Genomic DNA, 26,610 nt, shown 5'->3' with positions numbered 1-26,610 from the left:
TGTTTGACACTCGTTTTGGCATGGCCCATTATTGATCAAGTTGCCCCCAACGTTCATTATTTGACCACACAACCCTATTCTATTTCTTGTTTCTTTGCACCCTTACAATATTGCGCCAACATGCTCTGTTGATTGTCCTATTACACCCAGTCCTCTCTTTTCTTAACCATCCATTACGATCACTTGATTAGTATTTCTGCAATCATCTGCCGTTTTTGAAAATTCCCCTTTTTAGAGTATATTATGTGAATTTGGCTGAGCTTCAAAAAGTTATTAATTTAAGATGAGTAGTTTCAGCTCAGCAGATGTTAAATGTTGAACGTTGAAGTCCTGACAGTATAAACATCGCACATTATTTGTATTGAATAAACGATTTCATCACCTGCTCACACGTCAGATATGTATGTTTTGTTTGTTGTTTAACGCCGCACTCAGCAATATATTCCAGCTATATGACGGCGGTCTGTAAATAGTCGGCGAGCCTGACCATCCGATCCCGTTTTCGCCTCTTACGACTAGCGTTGTCGCCCCTTGCGGCAAGCATGGGTTGCTGAAGATCTATTTTACCCCGGATCTTCACGGTAAGATGATTTTATGTTTCTACGTGTCAATAGGAATATATGGCAACACGGGACACAGGTCGAACAGTCGTCTCAGGCACCGCAATTTTATGTGCAGAGTTGCGAACAATACCAATGCTGGGTTCACCAAACAGTACTTTTGATGTTATATTTCAGATGTGCGACCGAATAAACCAATGCGCCAGTACACTTACAACTAACTTTGTAAAGGCAGCAGAGTCGAACCAAAGCATTGATGTCAAACGGTAAGGCAAAACGCCTGTACTTATTTCATCCAGTTATTTATCAAAAGAAATATTTATTGGTAGGTTAGGACACGTGGTCAAAATGATTCAACAGGATATAGGCATTATTATCGGATTACAAAATGTATTTTAAAAATATATATTATTCAATCAAAACATTGTTTTACGATTTCATGGTCACATGGAAGGTATATATAGGATTGAAACACTTGAGAAGTACACACCACACTTTCATCCAATGCGCACAGTCTGAGAGAATATGTCCAAACGGCCTCAGTATAAGTGGGATATCGCAGCAGAAACAGTACACTTTACACTTGTCGTGTATGATGTGATGAGGTATGGACGTCATGTATGTATTCATTGTTTTTGAAAGTACTAGAGGCTCAATAATGAAACTACTTCAACTTCCTTGTAGCTACTTTGGTGCATTCGCAATGGACGTCATTGCAAGCACAGCTTTTGGGATCGAAGTGGATTCCCAAAGTGACTCCAAAAATGCTTTCATTGAAGAGGCCAGAAAGTTCTTTGGGCAGGGAATCCAAAGCCCTATTATGATGATTATTTGTAAGTGACTAGAGTGTTGTTGCCATTACTAACCGTGGTTCCCTGTCGGTAGAAACTTGATCAATTGTTCAGTGAAAGTACACAGGCAGCAGATGTTTGATCAAATGTTTATATAATTAGTGAAAGTACATATGCAGCGGATGTTTGATCAGTTGTTTAGTGAAAATATTTAGGCAGCAGATGTTTGATCAATAGTTTAGTGAATGTACACATGCAGCAGATGTTTGATCAGTTGTTCAGTAAAAATATATAGGTAGATGTTTGATCAATTGTTTAGTGAAAGTACACAGGCTGCAGATGTTTGATCAATTGTTTAGCGAAAGTACACAGGCAGCAGATGTTTGATCAATTGTTTAGTGAAAGTACACAGGCAGCACATGTTTGATCAATTGTTTAATGAATGTACACAGGCAGCAGATGTTTCATAAACAGGACTTTGATGACTAAATAATTGAATAAAGACGAGTCGGATGATCAAGGGAAATAATCAAATTGATACCAGTTACATTGATGATACATTACTTTCAAATTACGTAGCGTTGATATGTTGAATTTCTATTTGTGTTATTTTATTAATGATTAATTTATATTTTGCAGTGATTTTCCCCGAATTCACACCCTTATTCAGAGCTCTAGGTGTGAGCACATTTTCAAAGACCACTCTAAAGTTCTTCACGAAGGTACTGAAAGAAATGATTGAACAACGCAAGGCAGATTCAAAGGATGGAAGGGTAGGTACTAAAAAGTTGAGGTAAATTCGGCATTGTGCTAGGTTACGCATTTACCAGAAGAGCTCGCTGTGCTCACAACGCTTCGTGGACAGGGCTGTGGCTGCTGTCTATGACCACCAGTTATAATCTGTGGGAAATTGGGGATAGGGGTGGCCCAGTCATCTAGTTAGCCGCATTTTGGCATGTGGTGTTGCGTCCATTGTGATCGTGGGTTCGTCCTAGTTTTGTTTCTTTGTTGTCCGTGCTTGTGGGTTAAACCAAAATAGTAAGCCTCTTAGACTTGCATCGGGGCTTTCCCCTCACAATTAGCTGATACGTCGTCATATAACTGAAATACCGTTCAAAGTGTACCAAATAGTACAATTACATCGGTACATGCGTACGTTTTATACCTATGTCACATCGATGTAAATATATATCATGCGATGGAAAATTTCATTTGCATTTCTCATTCATTTCATCAGATGTGTTTTCTCTCATTATCTTTGTTTGGCATGACAATTACAGTTTTATGCACATATTCATGTATTTTAGTTCATAGGGCGCCAACCTTTTCTTGTTTCTGTTTTAGGCGAAAACTCAGGACTTCTTCCAACTTTTAATTGACGCAGAAGATGATGGGAGGGATGAAGACCCCAATCAGAGTGGCAGTAAAAGCAAAAGTTTGTTTTCAGGGTCGTTTTACTGCCAGCCATATTAGATGGCAGATCCAGGATTAAGTGTAGTGGAGAAGGAGAAGTGAGAATGGAGGGGCAGGATGTGGGGTTGTGAGTTTGGGGTTGGGTTGAGGGGGGGAGGGGGGAGTGGAAGTGGGAGGGGAAGAAATGTATATTTGTTATTCCGTAATAACCGAGAAGAAAGACAACAGGTTTCAGCACGCTGTATATTTGATGTACAATTTCGAGTTTACCTCATCCAAGTGTGCTGAACAGACGGTGTCCCTACTAAACAAAAGTGCATAGCCCTTTGCAATTATTGTGTCCTTTATTTATCGTAATTATTTCCAACTCACCTGAGGCGGGGTAGCCTAGATGTTAAAGCGTTCACTCGTCACGCCGAAGCCACGGGTTCGATTCCCGTACAATGTGTGACGCCAATTTATGGTGTCTCCCATCGTTATATTTCTGGAATACTGCTAAAAGCGGCGTAAATCCACACTCACTCACAGCTTATCTGACTGCAAGTCAAGTGAACTTATGTCGTGGCCTGTTTGACCAGCATCAGTCGTAAACATCTTCTCAGAAAGCACTGGTCCAGTGAAATTGAAAGTTCACATGCTTTTGCCCACCAATGATGACACCCCAGTTTGTTCAAGAGATCCAAATCCGATTTTCAAAATGGCCCCCATAGAAGTCATATTGAAAAAAAATCGCATTTGTGTCCAATGATATAGATTTTGCTAGTAGTAGGATTCACCACTTGTTTTTCTCCATTCCAGAATTGACCAACGACGAAATACTTGGTCAGGCTTTATTATTCTTCATTGCTGGATACGAAACTACGGCCAACACCCTCCATTTTATTGCCTATTCCCTGGCAATGAACCCGGATGTACAACAGCGGCTCACAGAAGAAATCGACACGGTTTTGGGAGAAGTATGTAATGTTTTAAATGTTAAATCGAACTTGTTTCTCTTGACCGCCAAGCCACATTCACCCACGCACACACACACTCTCACACAAATTAGCTGGTTTGGATGGGAAATCTAAAAATACTTAAATTTGAATTCGATCTCCTTTTATAAAAGTAGCGAACCCGTCTGGAAATTCATGTCAGGTGATGTTTTTCATAATGGTAGATAGGTTATCCAGCTAGATTCTCCTAAGGGGTTACGTTTTGAGATACCTGGGATCAGATATCAATACGGGATCCTGGCAACTAAGGAACAAACTCAGCACAGCATCTTAGGCCACTGATACAAACGTATCCGAGTCACATTGAAATCAGATACGATACCTCTGCGTGAAGATTTGTCAATGGTTCCCTAAGGAGGTCGTATCAGGAGAACTTTGACTGCCCAATCTAAATAAAGGATGCGTGGGTTCTTATGCCAGTCGAATGGTTCGACTTCTTTTCCAAACAATTTCGATTCGATGACAACCGCTTCATAACACAAATATATCCTCGCTGGTGCCCTCTTTTGATGGCATGTAGATAGCATGACGCCCCAAAACAAATGGATATGTAAAATATCCACAAAAACATAAAAGCGAGGCTTTATTTTCCTGCATTCAGAACACCCCGATTACATCCATTTTTGGAAAACGGAAATCAGATATGTTTGTCTGCATATGTCGGTCAATCGTACCGAGAATTTAGAAGCCTCAATGCTGGTTGGCTAATTTAGAAAGTTCACCTGGCGCCACCTCTTAAGCAGGTGTCTTCATATCTTTACACAGGGAGCAACCGCCTCCGTGGTGTAGTGGTAGTGCGTCCGCCCGGAGAGCGGAAGGTTCGGGGTTCGATTCCCGGCCGCGTCATACCAAAAGACGTTAAAAGTTGGTACTTGTTATTACCCTGCCTGCCTGCTCAGGAGCTACAACAAGGACTGGTCGGCTCGAAGTCAGTATACTGTGTCTGAGTGGGGTATTCATGTCAAACTGCGGCATGGTACCTCAGTTGGCTAGCACTATAAATCAGCATCAGTCCGGACTAGTACAAGAAGCCACACACACACACATACACACCCGCGCGCACGCGCGCGTGCATGCACGTCGCTATATAAGTGCAATAATCTTGGACGCGGCGTTAACCCCATTTCACCTTACCTCACCTCATATCAAAACACAGGTAGCGTATGGGAGTAAAATATTTAATATCATTGACCATTTCCCTATATTGTATTTATTGACTAAAATATACTTCGTGACATCGGGACCAAATTCTTCACCCAAATTCCCCCATCCTTTCTTTCAAGAATTTGTAAACATCATAAGTATAAAAATAACCTGTAGACGTGTCCTGATATGATACATTTGCTTTTCAGAAAATTCCAGACTATGATAATGTTTGCGGACTGAAATATATGGACCACGTGATCACGGAGACTCTCAGATTGTATCCTGCTGTGGTTGGGTAAGACGTTATGGAACATCCATTTGATTTCTATTTTTTGTTATGTGTAGGGTGGTAGGCGTGGGGATGGGCTTAAAATCACAACTGCTTATGATGAAAATGATATTCCAAGTTTGAGCACTGTTGAAGATGGATAAAAACTATTCTCCATGTTGGCTAACCCATCCCTGTGGCACACTTAAATAAAAGCCAAACATTTTTATCCCTATAATTTCAGTTATCATAGTGAGTGAGTATGGGTTTACACCACTTTTAGCAATATTCTAGCACGGCGGGGGACACCAGAAATGGGCTTCACACATTGTACCCATATCGGGAATCGAACCCGGGTCTTCGGCGTGAAGAGCGAACGCTTTAACCACTAGGCTACCCGGCCGCCTGTATTTCAGTTATGACAAATCAAGGTGAGATAAAACTTTTAGGCATCATTGGCGAAGGGTAAGGGTTAATATAGCCATGTCTCTACACAAATACTGCTGGACAACCAGTCTCGGTTCACACTGTGCATAGGTCCTTGTTAAAAACACTTTGTTATTTGTTATGAGATAAATATTTTATTTTGTTACGGAGTTGGTAATGTTGGAAACATGAATAGTTTGTTTGGTGGAAAATAACACAAACGTTTGAACATTTAGGTAATAGTAACAATGAATAGATTGTTTGATGATGCTCAGTAAATAAGTAGAAATCAAACGACATGCAAATCAAATGTGTGCTTCCTTACACTGTAATCTGAGAGTATGGGACAGTTGACATCTGAACTCTTTTTTCTTTCTTTTCTTCTTCCTTTTTCTATATCTCATCATTCTTGAGATATTGTAATACAGAAACGGATTAACCCGTTTTGGTAGATTAAATAAATAAACAACGGAAATAGCCTTGAAATGGAGAAGAGGAGAGTTGAGTGCACACTGGAAAGTGGAGAGGTTGGGAGGAGACAGACGAGGGCTCGGGGGTGGTGAATTTAAGACATTCATGTATTATTGAATTTCGTTCTGTTTTCTCCAAAATTCTATTTTTCAAGATTAAAACAGTACCTTAGTGTATGTGTAAGATACGTCATATGCATGTCAGTATAGTCATATCTGGAATTTTATATGTATTGTTTTATAATAAGAAAGAGCTGCTTTACCAAAATATAATCTTTGGGATATAAAAGGGGCAAAACTCTAATGGATGTTTTCTTTTTAAACCAATTTCCTAACCGCGAGATAAATTCTTTTGATTTAACACATAAAAAGAACAGGTGTTCAAGAGTCTCACTCTCCCTGTTGCAAAAAGTTCCAAGATCATCATTATTTTTTTCCTATCTTGTAAAGAAAGGAGTTTGTTGCTAATATTCGATGGATTAATATATATATTGAAAGTCTCTTGTTTTATTTTCCATCGTAGTATCATTTAGCAATGCAAAACATTTGTTTATGTAGTCGTTCGGTACTAGTATACATAGTTTATTTTCCCATTTTGTAAGGAGGTTATCAAAAGGTTCACCCAGAGTGCCCCATACACGTTCATATATGAATTTACGGATCGCCTCCGTGGTCTAGTACTAGAGCGTCCGCCCGGAGACCGGAAGGTCCGGGGTCGGAATCCCGGCGGCGTCATACCAAAAGACGTTAAAAGATGGTACTTGTTGTTACCCTGTCTGGCGATTGGCATTAAGCGGCTGAAACAAGGAGTGGTCGGCTCGGAGTCAGTATACTGTGTCTGAGTGAGGTATTCATGTTAAACTGCGGCATGGTATCTCAGTGAGCTAGCACTATAAATCGGCATCAGTCCGGACTAGTACAAGAAGCCACACACACACACGCGCTCATACACGTCGCTATACAAGTGCAATAATCTTGGACGCGACGTTAAACCCCATTTCACCTCACCTCATATATGAATTTACAATCTGCATAAGAATATCGTTTTGAAGACTGCAATGAATTACATGTTCACCCTCATTGTTTTGTGCATTAATGTTTAACGATTGTATCCATCGTTTAGGTATATAATGTTTGAGTTAACAGTAGAGTAGATATTATGTTTCATTCAAATAGATTCTTTTCTGAGTCCATCAAAAGTCTTTTTATCTCTGGTATTGAAGCACTCATGATCCCTAACATAATTCAAACCTAATCTATACCATTTAACAAACAATCCTAGTTAGTTGTATGGAACAAAGTTTGAAATGAACTCTATCCTACATTCACCCCGTAAGCATATTACTGCCGGACGTAAGAGGTGACTGGAATGTTGCTAAAAGCGGTGTAAAATCTAACTCACTCGTTCACTCTCAACCTGTTTGTGTATTGACGTGTTTTCTGTGTTAGATCTTATTCCGACACTTTTTCAAAGTAACAGTGGTTTTATATAGAAGGACCAATGGTTTAGATGCACATTTCACATACTAAATGGTAACATAGAATGCTTTGCCCCTTTCACTGTAGGCAAAAGGCCGTCTCCGTGGTCTAATAGTGGTAATGCCCGAAGAGCGGAAGGCTCGTGGTTCTATCCCCAGCCGCGTCATACAAAAAAACGTTAAAAGATGGTATTCGTTTTTACCCTGCGTAGCTTAAGGGACTAAAACAAGGACTGGTCGGCTCGGAGTCAGTATACTGTTTCTGAGTGGGGTATTCATGTAAAACTGCGTCTTAGTGTCTCAGTGGGCTAGCACAATAAAATCAACATTAGTTCAGACTTGTACAAGAAGCAACACACACACGAACACAAACATACATGCATGCACGTAGCTATATAAGTACAATAATCTTGAACGCGGCGTTTCACCTCACCTCACCTCACCTCACCTCACCTCACCTCATCTCACCTCACCTCACCTCATCTCACCAATAGGCAAAATTATACAGGTGTTGAGTCGATAATAACCCTGACTGTCGAGAATTGGTCTGTGAATATGTGAAATGTGTAAATTTGTGTCAATGCTAAGCTTTACCGTTACAGAGCAACACGTGTGGTGGCGGAAACTGTCACCATCAAGGGCTACACATTCCCCAAAGGCTGTGGCGTCAACATCCCTTCTGTTAAGATACACCGGGATCCTGATATATATCCCGACCCGCAAAGCTTTAAGCCTGACAGGTAGGTACCATCACCCTCGCTACTGTGGTGACACACAGAGATGCTGATATATACCCCGACCCCCACAGCTTTAAGCCTGACAGGTAGGTATCATCACCCTCGCTTCGGTGGTGACACACAGGGATGCTGATATATACCCCGACCCCCACAGCTTTAAGCCTGACAGGTAGGTGCAAGTCCTGTCTGTGGTGTTCTTCAAGCCGTGTTTCAAAATTTGACATGCGAAAATGCAATCCTGTGTTAGGGTTCATGTCAGTTTATGCTGCAATTTAATGTTATTTGATTGAGATGGTAGCAAATGGATACAAGGGTTTATTGTTTATTTTCAAAGAAACAAAACAACTTACAAGAGAAACAAGCGTTTGAATTTCCATTAAGTTACAAAGTTGTCACACAGTTCCAATCATTATATTGCTCTCAGCATGTCCATCTGTCTGTCCATTTGGTTCTTTTTCGGAGCAGAACTTAAAAACTGTTCACTATCCCTTCATGAATCTGTGCACATATACCAATCAGGGATGGAACTGGTGTCCTTCACATTTGATTGAAACAAACTTGAAAGAGACTCAGCTTCCAAAGCAGAACTTAAATTGCGTTAACCATTTCTTCATGAAATCAGGTGCAAAGCTTGTGCTGTTTGCTAGACAGTAGATAGGGACAGTGGGAATGTCATTAATCCATTCTTGGAGATCAGTACTTAAAAAACAGTGAGTGAGTGAGTGAGTTGGGTTTAACGCTATTTAACGCTACAGTATTTCAGTTATATCACGGCGTATCAGCTTAATGTGGGAGGGAAGCCCGAAGTGATGCAAGTCATAGACGTTTACTACTTCGGTGAAACCCACGAGCACGGGTATGGTGCTGACAACCTAGAAACATAATTGGGGCCAACTATGGGTTTCGAACCCACAATCATAGGTTTCTGGGTGCCCAAGGGACGCAACTCTGCACAGCGAAACGCGGCGCCTTAGACGACTGGGCCACCCGTGCCCCACTTAAATAACAAGATTTTTCATGTTATTAAAATGGGTTCATAGTTTTGCCATTCAGTGTCGGTGTTGTTGACTTAATTTCGTGTTGCCCTCTGAATGAATGTGGGTAAATCGAGGGATGTGTGTCCTCTGTAGGTGACTTGTATGAATGAAAACTTACGTTCGCCAGACGTTTCAGGGGTTCAGCTGACGATGCACTATTGTTCAATTTAGATGGGAGCGAAAGTCTGAAATGGATCCCATGAGTTATCTCCCCTTCGGCCATGGCCCTCGTCAGTGTGTGGGAATGAGGCTTGCGCAGATGGAGATGAAGATTGCTCTGTCTCAGATTCTCAAGAAGATTCAGTTTGTGCCTGCGGAGGACACCCTGGTAAGCTCACAAAATAAATAGGATAGATACCATGCTTCCAATGTGCCGTCACTGGCAATAATTGGTCTTAACCCAGTCATGAGAGCTGCCCAGCTGTAGATAACGTCTCCGAACACATAATATTGCATTTCGGCGAACATTAAAACGTCTGACAACTTAATTTTGCACGATCCTTGTTTGCAGCATAATCACGGCGCGACGTGGCGTTGCGTAAGAGATATTTACGGTTAAAAAAAAGTGCTTCCCTTGCTTTTCACGTTCAAACGCGTACGTGAATTTCAAACACGTACGTGAGTATCAAACTCCCAACAAACACGCATACATCCAATATTTAATTTTATGCATTATTTAATTTCAGAATAAATAATTCATTGAACTTTAATATGAAGCCCTTTCCCTTTTTTCCGTTAATATCTGTACTTCTTCCTGATATAATTAGTACTGGTAGATATTAAGTCTCTTGGGGGTTGTTTCAGGCATCAATCGGAAGTGACGACGTCACTATAAATACGGGCATATTCAACACCAAGAAGCCAATAATGCTGAAAACCCAAGTCTGTTCTGACACGTAAAACAGGAAAGACCAACAACGTTCTCCAGACCCTTTGATGTTTTTCAGAAAGCGTATATGTATGCTTGAATGCAATCAACTATTGTACAAATCCCTAATTGGTATATCGGAGAAAATATTTATTTTTACAAATTTAACATTTTAGAATACCATCTGGATCATTTCGATCAAAAGCACATGCATCTCAAGAGTGAACTACATCGAAAGTTCTCTGAGTCCTCAGTTTGTCCAAGTTGACACAGGTCCTCCACAAGGTTGTGTCATCTCGACCGTACTCTTCATGCTCTACACTTACCATCGTGTAGGCCTGGCCATCACATTGATTGTCTTATGGTCAAACTGGCCTCATATAAGAAGATAATGAACAAAATTCCGATGAAATCAGCGACTTGTAAAATCGAGTGAGGATAATTATATTTTGTTGAATGTGAATAGCTGAGGAAATGACAATTGACTTTAGAAACAGGAAGAACGGTATGACACCTGGAACTATTCACAAGGAGGCTGTGGACATTGTATCTCAGAAGTATATGGGAATATTCAACAAGGAGGTTATTTTCGATACCATGTTCAACACTGATGTGAATGTCAAGAAATCTCAACCGATAGTTTATATATATATATATATATATTAGTATTTTTAATGTTTATAAGAGTGTCCAGTCCCTTTTTTATCATTGTATTGTTAAACGTTTTCTTCACAATTCCTACAATCCTTGCTGGTAGGGAGCTCTAGTATCATTAGCTAGAAAAATAGCCGGGGTTCACTTTTGGCACTGTATCTACTCACGAGCAAACCTAGAAACATAATGAGGGTGAAACGGAATTCATACCCACGATCATAGGTTTCTGGCAAGGGTCGCAAGTCTGCACAGCAAATTGTTGCGCTTTAGACAATTGGACCCCCTGGTTCAAACATCGTGTTTCGACAGGTGTTGTTGCCTTAAATTTAGGGCTTTACGTACAAATAATTGTAACGTTTCGACAAACGACTGTAAAGAACAATTTGCGATATACTCTGTCCGCCCCACGCCTGTTTTGAATCTATCACTGAAACTTGTAGCAATAAAAAAATACACCAGTGGTATTTGAAGCCGTGTTTAAAATATGAATACTCCTGAAATACTGATTGCTATTACGGAGGACAACAGACATTTTTAGCCATTGTATTCTCAAATTTCCTGTTTAGACAGGTGTTGTTGCCTTACAATTCGGGCTTCATAGACAAATAATTGTAATTTTTTCGACAAACGACTTTCATTTTAAAGAACATTGTGTGATATATTTTCCCCATGGAGATTCTGTTGTCTAAGACTTTACAAACTGAACAACATAACAACATGACGCTCATTCTCTAGCAAATGTAAATCACATTTTATCAGGCATATCTTGCTTGTTCCACAGCTAACTTGGACATACCTGTACGGAATTTTGTCAATTAGAGACGATATACAGCAAATGAAGGATCTATAATGTACAACTCAGGTTCATAAATCTAAATGCTGAGTGCAATCTACTACTAGATTGTAGACTATGTAACTACATAACTCAAACTCTAACTCTTTCTTTAAAATCCATCAGAAATATTTAAACACTGGCCACTTCCTGGAAGATACAAGAAAATCAAAACTGAAACTTGACAAAAAATATTTTTGACAGAAGTAGCCAACCTATGACGATTAGCACAACCCAAGACATGATACATTTCATGTGCAAATGCCATCTGAAGTTTACCGGGAAAACAATATGTGAAATTATATTCCTTATTGATAACATCTACGTAAAATTAGGGGCAAAACATTTAGGCAAGAAGTAGGCATTACAAATGGCACCAATTGTGATCCCCTTCTTGCAGATCTGTTTTTTTATGCATATGAATTGGGATTTCTGCTGGATTGACAAAGTCAAAAGAAGGTAGTTTGGCCAAGAAGTTTAACTTACGCTTCAGGCACTGCAAACACGAAAACGTCGTTTTTTCCCGTATATGGTCATTGGACGGAAAAACGACTAAAAATTCATTAAAATTGATTAATTGGTCAGCGTCTAGAAAGTGTCCAGAAAAGGGTCGAGTTTTTCAAGCGTAAAATGGACGGAAAAACGATGCTTTTTGCTCCGCCTTGTACAACTGTTAACGGCCAATCAGATGGCGCTGGTCCCCCGACGCACGTGATGTCCAAGGTTTCCTTTCCGAAGCTTTAGGTTTCGTATTTCTGGCATGCCTTGCTCTAGTATCTGTCGCGCGCAGTGCAGCGAGATTTGCTGATAAGCTAGTTTTAGGATATGTTACATGTTAATGGAATTCAGACACGCGCCAAGAAGTCAAACCAAACAATGTTACTAAGTTTATTGTGGTAACGGCTATGTACAGTTACCCCTATCGGATAATGGGTTGTGTTTCATTTGGTTATAACAATAACTAATTTTTTAATGTGAAGTTTACAAGATATACGACTTGGGCGCGAGGTCGGTCACATGACGTTCTTCACGTGCTGTATTCTTGAAAAGGCGTAAACACTGACTACTTCCACATTCCTAGGGAAAATCCTTGGAATTCCCTGGTACGAATTCAAACATAAGCGTGGTTGCAAGCCCATTTAAGGATACCCTCGCTGCAACCCATCCCAGAGAGAAAAAACACGAAAATAAATCCAAACTGTCGCAGTGACAATTTACAGAAATCTATAAATTTATCTTAGTATCTATTTGACACATCTTCACAATCACCTTTCAATGATCGGCCAATTGATCAGTGATGCCAAAGGCTTGAAATAGCCACAGGTTAATTAACAACTTCGAAAATATCTCCCGTCCCGTTTATCGTGTCGGCCATTTTGACGTATTGTACTTGATGTAAATGTATTACGACGCTCTGTCATTGTAATTGACTTACTGAGGTAATTCTGCAAAAGATCTTCTCATCTAATGAAGATATTGTTTGGAATATATTTCTTGTAAACCTACTAAAACATATGTTCCTCGCTTTGGGGGGTACTATTTTATTCCGGGGTGGCCCATTAAATCTAGTAGTAAGTCAAGGGACCATGCGTGATCTGTTATTTTATGTGTTTAAATTACGATTTGGGGCGTTAATAAAATACACTGACGCAAGTATATTCTATTCAAATCAGTTGGATAATTGAATATGCTTTCTTTTACATATTACATAACATCACTGCACAAAATATGAACAGTTGCAGTAACACACTACGGTAATCGCATTAAACATCATTTTCAACTGTACAGTATTTCAGTATTTCAGTTATATCATGGTGTATCAGACTGATGTGGGATAAAAATCCGAAGTGGTTCAGGTCATCCAATGGGTGTTCGGGAAAAGGTGAGCGTATCCTGCCACACAAGTGGCACCCGTCACAAAACATGCAAGGACAAGTCAATTGTTCACCTGAACAAAGCACGGAAACACACAATGATGCCCGTCCTCAGTTTTACCGAGCATGTAAATTATTTTGTCCGTCAAAAACATGGACGAGTATAAACAATATGTTCATTCACGTAATACATGTCATACATTTGACAAAATGTATTGACTCGGAGCATTATTGTTAATCACAGCGTATGCAGTTGAACTCATCACCCATCCCATTATTGATAACCCTTCTTGAAGATCTATGAAATCAGAAGCTGCAACACTCTATCTTTTAACTGGTATGTCAGACTTCTATTTCATTACTCAGTTTTATTTGCACGGATTACTATGGAAGGGACATTGTCTCGTTGTCGCATTGTCGCATTGACGCCTTTACAAAAACAAGCAAAACGTGTCAAAATTAACAAAAGCGCGACAATTGGCCATTTGTCGCATTGTCGCGTGTTCGCATTGTCGCTCTTTGATAATCCTTTTCTTTATTTTACAAAAGGGCGACGATGCCGTAACGCGACATTTTCAAGGTCAAAATATGTCTCGTTGTCGCATTGTCGCCCCATCACAAATGTGTATAAAAGGCGTAAAGTTCAGTTATTGTTACAGTTAGGAAGTTCAACCTGATAAATGTACGTCTTGAAATGAAAACACAAGTCCGTCCGCGAGTCCATAACGTTTTATTGTGAGCTCTTCTCTAAAAGTGCTTAGTGTTCAACTCCCAGTTCCAAACACGTAGTACCTCCTCAATAATCCACATACCTCCAGTGCAGTGGTCTTCCGGAAGATCTTACTCTTGACCGTATTAGACAACTGACGAGTGCACGCCTGACCTGTGACCTCGTTGCAACCCTCGTGATGTGTTTGCCGAAGGGAGAGGTGTAGGAAATGTGTGCTCCAGCCCAGCGCAGAGCTCGCGACACACTGTATACTGATGTAGCAGTTGATATACTGTATACTGCATGTGATACTTATTTGCGGACATGTTACAACTTTCAAGATTCAAGATTCAATTTGCATATATTTCATATACAACAGACCGCCGTCATATATCACTGGAATACTGCTGAGAGCGGCGTTAAAACAAATTGTTTTCATAATGGAGCGCTGCAGTCATTTAAAATAGAACCGTATACATATGTACATGTAGTACCAACTCACTCTATTTGTTTCGAATATTCAGCAGAAAATATATTATTAACCAGGTCTTTGGGAAAAGATATCAAATTTTTATAAGCAGCCACATAGGGATGACAAAGGACCCCTCGCTGATTAGGTTCTTGTTTACTTAAGAGCAGAGTTTGCCATGTTAGATGATATAACCAAAATCCAGGCGCTCCGGCGGGGGGCAAGCTGGTCTTGTTAGTGTATGGTATGAGCTGTGACGTTGACCCAAGAGAATAATGTAAAACATGAGACCAACTCAAGTCTATAATGATTGGGAAAGTCTAGATTTCCACAGCTCTAGCCTGAAATTAAGAATTATTCTATGCTCCATTTTAATTGTATTATTTTCATTTTGTAAACATGGATGGACCAACCAGGAAAAAATTGATGGAATATTAATATCACATATTACCACTGATCCAGTTAAATTCATCACACAATAATACATTAGTTTTTGACATTACGGCATTTGATTATTAGGGCATGATCATGTACATGTTCACTGTAGTAATGTACACACCAGTCAACTTGATTATAATTTTTATCAAAGTGTAGCGCGGCATCAACGATTACTTTATGATATCCTCACTTGTCATCGATGTATTGACATCGAACAATGGACGGCAATTCGAAATTCTTATGGATAGCTTCAATAGGGACAGCGCCGGTGTCAGTACAATTTTCCTAGTTAAAATAAGTATTTACAAAATATAATCTGAAGCAGACAAGAACAATATTTTTTTTATATTAATGCTTACTTTCATGGATAGAATTAAGGCAATCTAGGCTTGCCAAATCGTTCTAGACTTGAGCTGGATTCCTTTTAAATTTATTCTGTATGGTCTGGGAGACGAACGGGCGTTTGTATCGCATGGAGAACTGGGACAGCCTTAATCAGTGTAATCGGATATGTTGTGGAGTTTCGGTTTGGGGCTGTTTGCTGAATATATAGAATTGCGAGTTATGTATACTCTGTATTCTTTCGTCATGGTAGCATATATATTTTCTATGTTGCTTTTTGAATTATTCACAAATAATGAGAACTACAATGTAAACCTCTCTCTGGAGATATGCAATAATACTACTGAAGGGCATATCTGAAAAATGGGACTTCTCGACAAATATTTCTTTCTTAAATACTACCCGTTACAGGTATTCTGATCATTATATCATACTCTGTACAGTTTAAAAGTCAAATAATGGCAAATTGTGTATCTTTCTACATTTTGAATTAATTATATTTTCTGAAATAAAACCTTAGCATCAGATAGTGATATACACGAATATGATCTATACTATTATAAATGAATTATCAATTTCATATTATGAATTAGATAAACAGAAATATGATAGTAAAACAAATTATTTTAATCTATTCTTGTGAGTAGGTAACGAGAGATCTAGGCAACGCACTAACGTAGCCATTTATGAAAAATGAAATATTAAAAGTTTAGGGGTTTGAACATGCACATTGAATGACAGGGAAGAAAGCAACGCAATAATTTAATTATGAATCAAATTATGTTATAAAAATAACAGAATATTTAGAAAATATAAGTTTAATTTCTCATTGTTGGAAGGTGTTTAATAATTATATAGATTTTGTTTGATTGTTTGTTGTTTAACGCCGCACTCAGCAATATACCAGCTCTATGACGGTGGTTCGTAAATAATCCAGTCTGGACCAAACATTTAGTCATTATCATCAAGAGCACCGATCTACGCATTTGGGATACGATGACATGCATCAACCAAGTCAGCGAGCCAAGTCGCCTTCGTAGAAGCATGGGTTGTTGAATGCCTATTCTAACCCGGATCTTCACGGGTATTTTTTTAAATAATAAAGTACAATGAAATTCTTTTTTTATCCATAATAAGTGTGTATAAGTAGATGGATAATATGTCCATACACACCAAGTAAATGGTATATGCATTAATTTAAATGCAAATGATTCAATGATGAGTTCTTTCACAAGTCCATATTTCAAGGCATGTATTTGATATTCATAATAACTCCACAAAAGCTACACAATGGCAACAAAACGGTACCAGCATCACAGATACCAATAATACATGAGATACATATAATTACTTTAAAGTTAAAACATGTATCTAAATAGAAAATTAGAAGGATACACTTCCGACATTTATCGTATTTTGTTTTCGTTTGGAGAGATAAGTTGTGATTGGTATCTGATGGGTGCAAACAGGTGTTCCCTTCCGCCCAGGCCTTGCGGCAATGCTATAGCCCAAAATGAAACAAGCCTTGTTCAACAGGTTCAGATTCAAAATTCTATCCCACTTGGACTCCTTTTAAATTTAAATATAATTTCTCGTGTCGATATGTGTCAGAAGAAATGAAATATTACAGCACTGGTGAATAGGCTATATGCGCATGTCAGCGTCGATCCTATAATATCCTTGTTTGCAAAATACATATATACTGATGAATTAAGGTAGTAATACTACGCAAATATATGTCCAGATGCATACATCAGTATCATCTCGTGATCTTAATTCGTGCTTTGAGCCCTTTTTCTACCGGAGATTCTGGGGTGTTACATCACACCAGAAAGTCAGGTCCAAATTCAAGTCATAATTTCATGGTCCGTCTTGTATGTTGGAAACCAATATCGCAATATGGCTAAATATTGCTGAACGTGGTATTAACCCGATTACTCACATAATTATTCCATTTTCTACAGTCATCTACGAACACTATCTTTTAGGAGGTATATCTGTATCATCCAAATGTCCATACATATATGTCCACATTTATATGTATAAAGCAAGTCGTCCTGCACTCTTCCTTAAAAGATAAATGTTAAGCATTTCCTCTGTATGGATTTATATAATGTAATATCGTTTTAATGTAATGCTGATGCAGTAAACGTACCACAGACCTAATGCTAGAATAACATCTAATTTCTGAAATGAACATATTTTACAGAAAAAAACAGTTGTTTAAACAATACTTATAAAATATAAGAACAAGGAGCCAAGAGCCAAATATTGGGCTGTGTTGGACATATTTGTTTCGGGGTCTTATGACAGACAAACCTGATGCCTTTAAGTATAAAGATAAGTAAGTAAAGATGTTGTACATATTCAAATATGTTCGTGATTAACCCAAATTTGAAAAATATTGAAAGATGAGTGGTAACTATTTATGCCATTATTTCAAATTAGAATGAGAGCACATCAGGAAAGCATGGTACTTTAATATACGTATCTTGTTAACCCAATATTCTTTTTTAAGTAAGAGCAGCATGTATATCGAGAGTATAGGTTTGGTGCGTGACTTATCACACAGTACTTTCAGAAAGTGTGCATATTCTGTTTATCGGCAATAAATAACATAAGACGATTCATACGGGTAAATACGATTTACTTCAGAACTAGTATAGATTATTTAAGGTTAGCGGGAAATGTATGTAATTAACAGAACTTTGGCCGGGTTTGAAGGATTTGGGTCCTGGCTTGGGCTTTGTGTTGGACGTGTAGACGGCATTTCCAGGTTTGACGTATCAATGACAAAAATGATATCAGATGCAATTCTCTGCCTTTTCGGGTGAACGATTGGCTTGCCTTTGGATGTGTTTGTGGCGGGTGCAACTAGTGGATCGGAATGAGCTCGCGTTTTTGCGAGCATCCAATGTCATCATTTATTATGATGAATCATGAAACATGCTCCTGATGTTGTCGCAATGGTGCAGTTGGCGCTACTTTAATTTTGGCAAGGGTTTCTCATGATAATGGAAATGCTTATGTCGCTTTTGTTGACCGATAAACATGAAAAGATATAATGTTAGTGTATATGGTCATGTTATTAAGAAACAAACGACGAGTGGGAGTTGTTTATTGTACGATAAACAACGACCGAGACTCGTTTATTTCTATATGCGATATCAACATTACGTACAGCCTCTTTTAGGGTGTTAAATTATGAAAAAATTCACGCTTTACAATATTTACCCGTACTTAAATAATGATGATTCCTTGAATAGAATCCGACAGCGGCCATGCTAGATAAATCCATTTTAGGATTTGAGTTTGGTCCCGCATATTCTCACAATTTTCTCGTCAATCATCTGTACCTTTTCTCCCAATACCGATTGTCATATCACTCTCATTTTCGGATTCTCCAGTAAAATTTATTGGGAACAACTCACTAGACACATACCTCTCAAAAATAAGGTCAAATTTACAAATTTTACTTTTCAAGTTGCGAGTGCATGTTCGAATCTCAATAAATGACGTCATGATAGAACAATGTTTTATCGTGAAATAAATATCGCTTCCTTCTTTGTTCTTTGTGATTTATCGCGTAGCTATCTTATATCATCAAATGCCAATTTCTAATTGCTTTATCATGACGTATCCGTGTCATGTAGGAATAACAAACACAAATATCGTTGACTTCGACGTTAAAAAATTGTGTCATGAAATATGATTATCCTCTTGTGGGCAATATTTCTGGTTGATAAATCTAACATATTCTTACTTTAAGAATAGCGACTATACATTATTATATATCCCTTATCAGGTCTCTGTAACATTTGCAAAATGATACAAATATAAAAATACAACTGAACCTAAATGTAATGTTTTAATATCCTTACGTTGCTGAGTGCAGCATTTAACAATAAACAAACAAAACATAATATCTTTAAGAATTATGTTAACAATTCCGATGCTAAAAATAATCTCACAATCTCCATACCTCTTTCTCTCTATGAAAAAAAACAAACTTTTTTTTAATAATCTGAAGGAATAATAATGGCAATACTATCATAATTATCATCATTATTTATGTTACTTATCCTCAAGTGAAGTAGTCCTCCACACTATACATTTAGTGAAGAAGCCCATGAACATATGAACTATGTAACATACATTCATGGAAATTAGATGAACAGTTGAAGTTAGCAAATGATATTATTCGGTCGAACGTCTATCAGCCATCTATTCTATTCATGAAGAACATTTCACGTGGGAACAACAGAGGGAATTATGACTATCGACTTGCTAATTATTTTTTATATTCATGCCAGCTCAAACGATCTATTGGCTTGATTTATTGTTATGGTATCCACAAAATAAGTAGGATCCGATTTTTTCCGTTTTTGTTGAAATAAAACTGAATAATATTTGCTGTTTACATATCAAAGTTTGCCAAATTGTTACAAAATGTTTGCCCACAGCAAGGCTACGTATCCCCAACATATTGTGCTAGGCACAGTATCACTGGACTGAGGGAGGGCGGTATTCCTCCTTGTGGGTCACCTGCTTGGCAATATGGGACAGGAAAACTGCAGGGGGTGAGGGCAGTTAAGTTGATGGTACAGACAGATAAGAGAGATCATTTTACAAATGTGAAACCTCAGTCCACAAAGGAAGAGGCGAAAGCTGAAACTTGGTGAGGTTTACAGAACAAAGGCAGTTATTTCTAGTTTCTTACTGACTCTCGAAGATACATTTAATAAAACAATTAATGTGTGTGTGTGTGTGTGTGTGTGTGTGTGTGTGTGTGTGTGTGTGTGTGTGTGAGGCAGAAGAAGAATTGTATACCATACAAATGGCTACGTATGTAGTTGGGGTAGATATGTTGAATGCCCGGCCAGTATGACCTTTGAGTCACTACAGTTGCAGTCATTAAAATGCGTAAAACAGTATTTGAGTGAAAGAAAACACTATAAGTGAGTGAAACAAAAGACCTCAGTACAGGCACACCCAGTCCCCCAACCCCAAGTCTGCATGTATCAATACTCATACCTGCCACATCCTCAACCACTTAACTTACTCACACAATCATCTGACAACATGTTCGTATCACAACGCATGCACGCATGCACGCACGCACACACACACACACACACACACACACTCACACATCACATTCTTCTTTCCCCACCACTATGTCTACGTCAGCCATCATGGATCCATGCGCATGCTTTCATACATAATCCATCCTCCCACCATTCCCCAACATCCATCGAACTATAACTATATCCGCCCTCATGTATCGGTATTCGTGCTTTCATACATACATACACCCCCCTACCATTCCCCTACATCCATCGCAGTATAACTATGACTATAACCGCCTTCGTGCATCCGCACTTATGTTCACATTGCATTGCATATGCATCGAATTACACGTTTAAAATATCGTAAATATTTTACATGTACATATTATATATCAGCAAACAGAGATTATTATAACGCAATAGATTTCATTTATTTTTTACAATGGCATCTGAATGCACTAAGACGTTCAACTGCTCAGGAGGTGAGAGTTGCCGAGGATTACGGTAAACATCAGTTACAGATCTCCATTACGAATATCTAAAGTATGAATAAAGATCACAGCTTGCTATGACGTACTTCATGCCTGCAGAATTAGCAATGTCCTTAGCTCTAAATTGTATGTCTAAATGCTTATGTAGACAAAGACCCAAATGTATATAGGCATGACCATATTATATTCTACGCAAATATCACGACATTTAAAAACAAAGCTAGATTGAGTCTTTGAAGGGCATTAAGAACTGATACACACAAGGAAAAATATGTATGGATGTCAACGGAGGAACACTGCGTTTCGGAATATATACTTTCTCCTTCATCAGGTGCATATTATTAAATGCTATGAGGCAGAGAACATATATTTGTACCTGTAAGAACAACAAAAGTAAAAAGATAGCAAAGAAGGGAACGCAACAAGGGAAGCCAACAGATAACTGGCATGGCGCTGATTACCCCGCCTCCCGTTTGCCCTTTGTCCATTTCCCATTACCAATCATTCATAAGTTAAGTTTTGGCTTTAATTTGTCCATTGATAATCAACCATCAACGTCTATTATCTCCACCCTAAAAATATGTAGTTTACTGAGAAGGTGGTATCCAAATATAATGTGTGTTACTGTTGACCACTTTCTTAAAGGCATTGTTGGTTCAAAGCTTTCGGTCATAGAAGCCGTGCCATTTTTCTCTTGTCAGAGGAGTACAGAAAGTATACGTCATCTGGACTAACATTTTTGGTTCGGTGTCTGGGTTAGATCGCCAACTTTGTGTTCTGGCGATTGGGTGCCTCACTCACAGTGTGGGTTCAAATCCCGGACAGGGCTCAACCCAAGAAAGTACGAGAATCTGTACTTTACTCAGAAAGTGTTATCCCAATTATAACATTTGTTGTCAAGAAAACACAATAAATGTATATTCGGCTTTGGATGGGTAATGATATCACAGACATATACGGATATTGATGATGACTTGGAGGAGCTTCGTAACGCACGTCTTCTCAATTCAGGGATTGGTAAATCCTAATATGTGTGTGCGCGTGCGTGCGTGCGTGCGTGCGTGCGTAAATGTGGGCCTGTTGGATGTTACATAAAACATTCATCTTGAGCGGGATGGTAGTTCGAGTTGGATTAGCATGTTAACTATATGATCTTCTTTAGGCAGAGAATGCCGCGCATGAATGTATTGATGAAATTCCTAGGTACATGGGGCCTTTTCGTCCCCAGGAATACCCACAGTGGAGACTTCAATGGGGATAGGGTGTACACAATGTGCTACCTGGTAGATTGTGTGTCATCAGACCGGACAACGTTGGTCTTTGACTGATTGTGGCGTAAAACACACTTATTCATTTACTTATATCGGAAATTGAATGTTCATCTTAATTGTTATTGTTGAACATGTAATATATTTTTAAAGAAATAAAACAGTGACATAATAACTACAACTTTATGTGAGCGCGAGTAGCCTTTTTGGAATGAGATGAATAAGTCTTATAAAGTTGTAAGCTTCTTCACAACCGTGTAACTATGAATTGACTTTATTGGGTAATCAAAAAAGAGATAGGACCTAAAATAGCCAAATTTCATACGATTTCACTTGTCCACCATCTTGGATGCAAAGCGAAAACATTTCAGCGCGTTTGAAGCCACTGAGAATGCCCCCTGCAGAGTTGGACGAACATTCTGCGGTGGCGCGGCTGAGTTGACCAGAGGCTATCAGCAGTATTTCCTGTCCGGGTTATTTAGGTCAGTTGTTTGTGTGTGTGTGTGTGTGTGTGTGTGTGTGTGTGTGTGTGTGTGTGTGTGTGTGTGTGTGCGTGTGCGCGTGTGTGCGTGTGCGTGTGTGCGTGTGTGCGTGCGTGCGTGTGGGGGGTGGGGGCGGGTGAGATTAGGGGGATAGATGACAGATTTAGCAACAAGTAAGGTCATCTTGAGTGGGAGGGTATTCGCAGATTGATTAGCATATGAACTATGATTCTCTTTAGGCAGAAAATGAGGATCCACGATGTTCGACCTGGTAGAAGTGTGTTATCAAACCTCACAGCATTGGTTTTTTGACTGACTGTAGCGTCAAAACAAACTCATTCATTTACTTGAACTGAATGTTCATCTTAATTGCTATGGATAGTCACGGAGCCATGATCCAGAGAACAGGGTGTCATTAGATAGAAATAAACTAAGTAATAATAGGATTACCAGAAAAACGGGGTTTTACACACAAGCCAATAAACTTCGCTCATTAACACCAGGGTAAGTCAGTACAAGATTGAAAACTGCCCCATAATTATGTATGACATGCTTGTCGGGTATTGCTACATATATATGTGAAAACAAAGTTATTAAAATGAAGAGCAAAACTGATGAAAATAAACAATAAACGTGTATACGTGTTATATCGTCACTGCAAAAATAATGAATTGTTTGTCTTTAGTATTAACATTCAAATACGTTATATCTGTGTTAGCGATATTGTCTTTGTTCCACCGGTGAGTCAGCGTTAGCCGTACTATCTCGTAGTATAATTGAATTTCTGAAGACATCACGATACAGTTTTTACGATGCATCACGTCTGCACTAGCGCTTGATAACAGCCTTGTATTTGGGCGTTTCAGTGGTTTAAATCGCTACTCTTGATATTGTTGATTAAACTTTGATACTATGAACAATATAATGTTATGTGAGAGGTTGACTTTAGAACGGTAACATACTAATAGTATATAGGATGACATAAACAGAGCAATGAGAAGTTCGTCCAGATTAGTGTATAGGCAACATTTAATAATTAAAATAATTACATTCAACAACTCCCCTTTTAAGTCCATTTTCCTGACTTATAAGTAAATGCAAGAACAATCGGCCGGAATACAATGTATAGTTCTTGTCCACTTCCATATGACTATGTAGCATACAATAAGCTATCGTGTCCCGTTTAGATCGGTTTGGGTGGCAGCCTAGACAGCCAAAGAATAGTTTCATCTTGGAATCTCCCATATCACTGGGAATCCTCTTCAATTTAAATGGAGTTACTCGTTACGATTCCGAACCTTCACGTGACTGTGTTTATGAACCATTGTCAAATAGTGGTGACATTAAATCTAGGAAACAATACGCGAAATCGCGCATGCACAGAACGGAAAATTTGGTCAAGACATTAAGTAATCCGCATGCGCAGAACGATTGATTTCAGTACTTCCGCTAAGCGCTTCGAGTGCAGCGTCAAACGCGGGCCTGTAATCTAACACGCGGGGACTGACCAATGAAATCTGAGAAGTAGAAATACCGGTAGACGCTGTTGCTTGATTGACAATGTCAATCAAGAAAGGGAGGAGCTAAACGCTATCGTTCTCTCCCAGTAAATTCCGATGTCAAATAACGACGTTATTTGGACGGAAAAACGATGGTTTGAAAACGTCCAAATAACGTCGTTTTTCCGTCCAATGACCATGTACGGAAAAAAACGACGTTTTCGTGTTTGCAGTGAGGTATATCGATGATCTGATATCGTTCAAATAACAATCAAATAGCAATTCCCTTCAACTGATTTTCCCACCTGTACTAGGAAAAAGGAGCCCAATGAGACAGCCTCAACTGTTTCATATGTAGATCTATGCATAAAGATTCAGAGTGATACAAAGACTGGATGACAAGAGCAATGACGTCAACTTTCCAATAGTCAACTTTCCCTTCATGTCAAGAAATATTCTCAGCTCCAGCCTTTAGTTGTACATTTCACAACTTTTGAGATACAATCGGGCATGCTCTTTCTACCACGATTTCAAAGAGCGCCACACGACTCTTTCCGAGAAGTTGTTTGATCAAGGTTACAACATTCAGGGCCTCAGTAAAGCTTTCAAAAATGTTTCAAACAAACCAAATAAATGGTGGTATGTCGTATTTAAATTGAAAGTATTGCAGTGCATCATTTATGAAGTGACCGGTGTAAATTTAATGCATAATCAAATGTTAGAAATTTGATCAAATAAACGTGTCGAAAGTACACTCTGACTGCTCACATTTCAAAACACCTGGTATGATGACATCCACTCTGCCATGACAAACGCGCACATGGGCAAATAAACAGGCTATCTATGAAGGCGCTGAAAAGGAGTCACGGGAAGTGAAAATATTCTTTTCTTGACGTTCAAAGATAAAAGTTACAAAAGTTTTAAAAAGAATTGTATAAAGTAACAAGGATCAAATTTTGTTGACATAAAAAACATCCTGCAGATAAAGATTTAAATACCCCACTACTCAATGCTTGGGTAACCCCTATATGAATTCAATTTCATGATGAGGTGAGGTGAGGTGAAATGGGGTTTAACGTCGCGTCCAAGATTATTGCACTTATATAGCCACGTGCATGTACGTGTGTGTGTTTGTGTGGCTGCTTGTACTAGTCCGGACTGATGCCGATTTATAGTGCTAGCACACTGAGATACCATGCCGCAGTTTAACATGAATACCCCACTCAGACACAGTATACTGACTCCGAGCCGACCAGTCCTTGTTTTAGCCCCTTCATGCCGAGCGCCAGACAGGGTAACAACAAGTACCATCTTTTAACGTCTTTTGGTATGACGCGGTCGGGGATCGAACCCCGGACCTTCCGCTCTCCGGGCGGACGCTCTACCACTAGACCACGGAGGCGGTCAATTTCATGATGAACGGACAGAGGCGTGCTGTCATGGGAATGATGTGCACGTGGTGCTTGAAGATCCTGTGTTTGGATGTATCGTGACAGAATCGTTGCACTTCATGATCAGGGAACACATTTGCAATAGAGGATTGCAAAAACTGAATCCACTGGGTGCACGTCAAAGACGTCGGTTTGACGACCCAGAAAATATGCAGATGCATAGGCATGTTTGAAACTTGGTCAACACAACGCTATGTTGCAAATGTCTTTGGTGTCAACCAAAGTGTGATCAGCAGGACATGGAATCGATATCACACGCTTGGATAAGCTACCAAGATACATGCAGGAAGACTGTTTCTCATCAGTTTGTGACTGCCACCACGCTCAGAAATTACCTGCGGAAGGCCAGTGGCGTAATCGTCTCCGTAAGGTTGGTCTCTTGTCAGGGAGGGCACGCATTCGCATCACACAAAGTTTCAAGAGCTGAACATGACCGGTATGGGGTGGGATCAGTAGAGCTGAAAAAAACTTCTTGTCTTACAGCGGGCACAAGGTAAGGGGTGCGCTACAGTGATGACATTCTGGGTGTGTACGTGATACCAAATATTGGTGCAATCAGGCAGGGTCGCTGATGCCTACTTGTCTGCATGGAATGGGCAGCCCGGTCACCAGACCTCAACCCTGTGGAACACAGTTGAAGTAAGCTGCAGATCGCCCACTCACGACGCCCTGTCCTTCTACTTATCTATTATTGCCCTTAGAATATTTTTTGCTGCCATTGATATACAGCCTCTTTACCCTTTCTCAATAAAGTTTAGTTCTACATTAGTCTTCTTCAACAATGCATCCCACGAGAATTCGGGACTGCGATAGTACCATGCCGGATCCAAACCATATTGACTT

General features: G+C 39.2%; 1 protein-coding gene across 1 annotated transcript in view; it reads left to right on the top strand.

Annotated features, from left to right (window-relative positions):
• LOC139474822 (cytochrome P450 3A24-like) overlaps positions 1–25,359 on the top strand; it is a 30,795-nt gene extending 5,436 nt beyond the window's left edge. Inside the window, exons 6-15 of the mRNA XM_071257953.1 lie at positions 738–826; positions 1,245–1,393; positions 1,991–2,124; positions 2,696–2,786; positions 3,563–3,720; positions 5,112–5,200; positions 8,150–8,287; positions 9,493–9,649; positions 10,126–12,168; positions 24,554–25,359. Of these exons, the coding sequence (XP_071114054.1) occupies positions 738–826; positions 1,245–1,393; positions 1,991–2,124; positions 2,696–2,786; positions 3,563–3,720; positions 5,112–5,200; positions 8,150–8,287; positions 9,493–9,649; positions 10,126–10,221 (1,101 nt within the window). The 3' untranslated portion in view covers positions 10,222–12,168; positions 24,554–25,359. The remainder of the gene's footprint in view (positions 1–737; positions 827–1,244; positions 1,394–1,990; positions 2,125–2,695; positions 2,787–3,562; positions 3,721–5,111; positions 5,201–8,149; positions 8,288–9,492; positions 9,650–10,125; positions 12,169–24,553) is intronic.
• The last annotated feature ends 1,251 nt before the right edge of the window (positions 25,360–26,610 follow it).

The sequence above is a fragment of the Haliotis cracherodii genome, unplaced genomic scaffold, assembly GCF_022045235.1.
Source record: "Haliotis cracherodii isolate W230 unplaced genomic scaffold, xgHalCrac1.p SCAF_3, whole genome shotgun sequence".
Classification (NCBI taxonomy): Eukaryota; Metazoa; Mollusca; class Gastropoda; order Lepetellida; family Haliotidae; genus Haliotis; species Haliotis cracherodii.
Note: the sequence above shows the minus strand (reverse complement) of the source record. Positions and strands in the feature narration are given on the sequence as shown.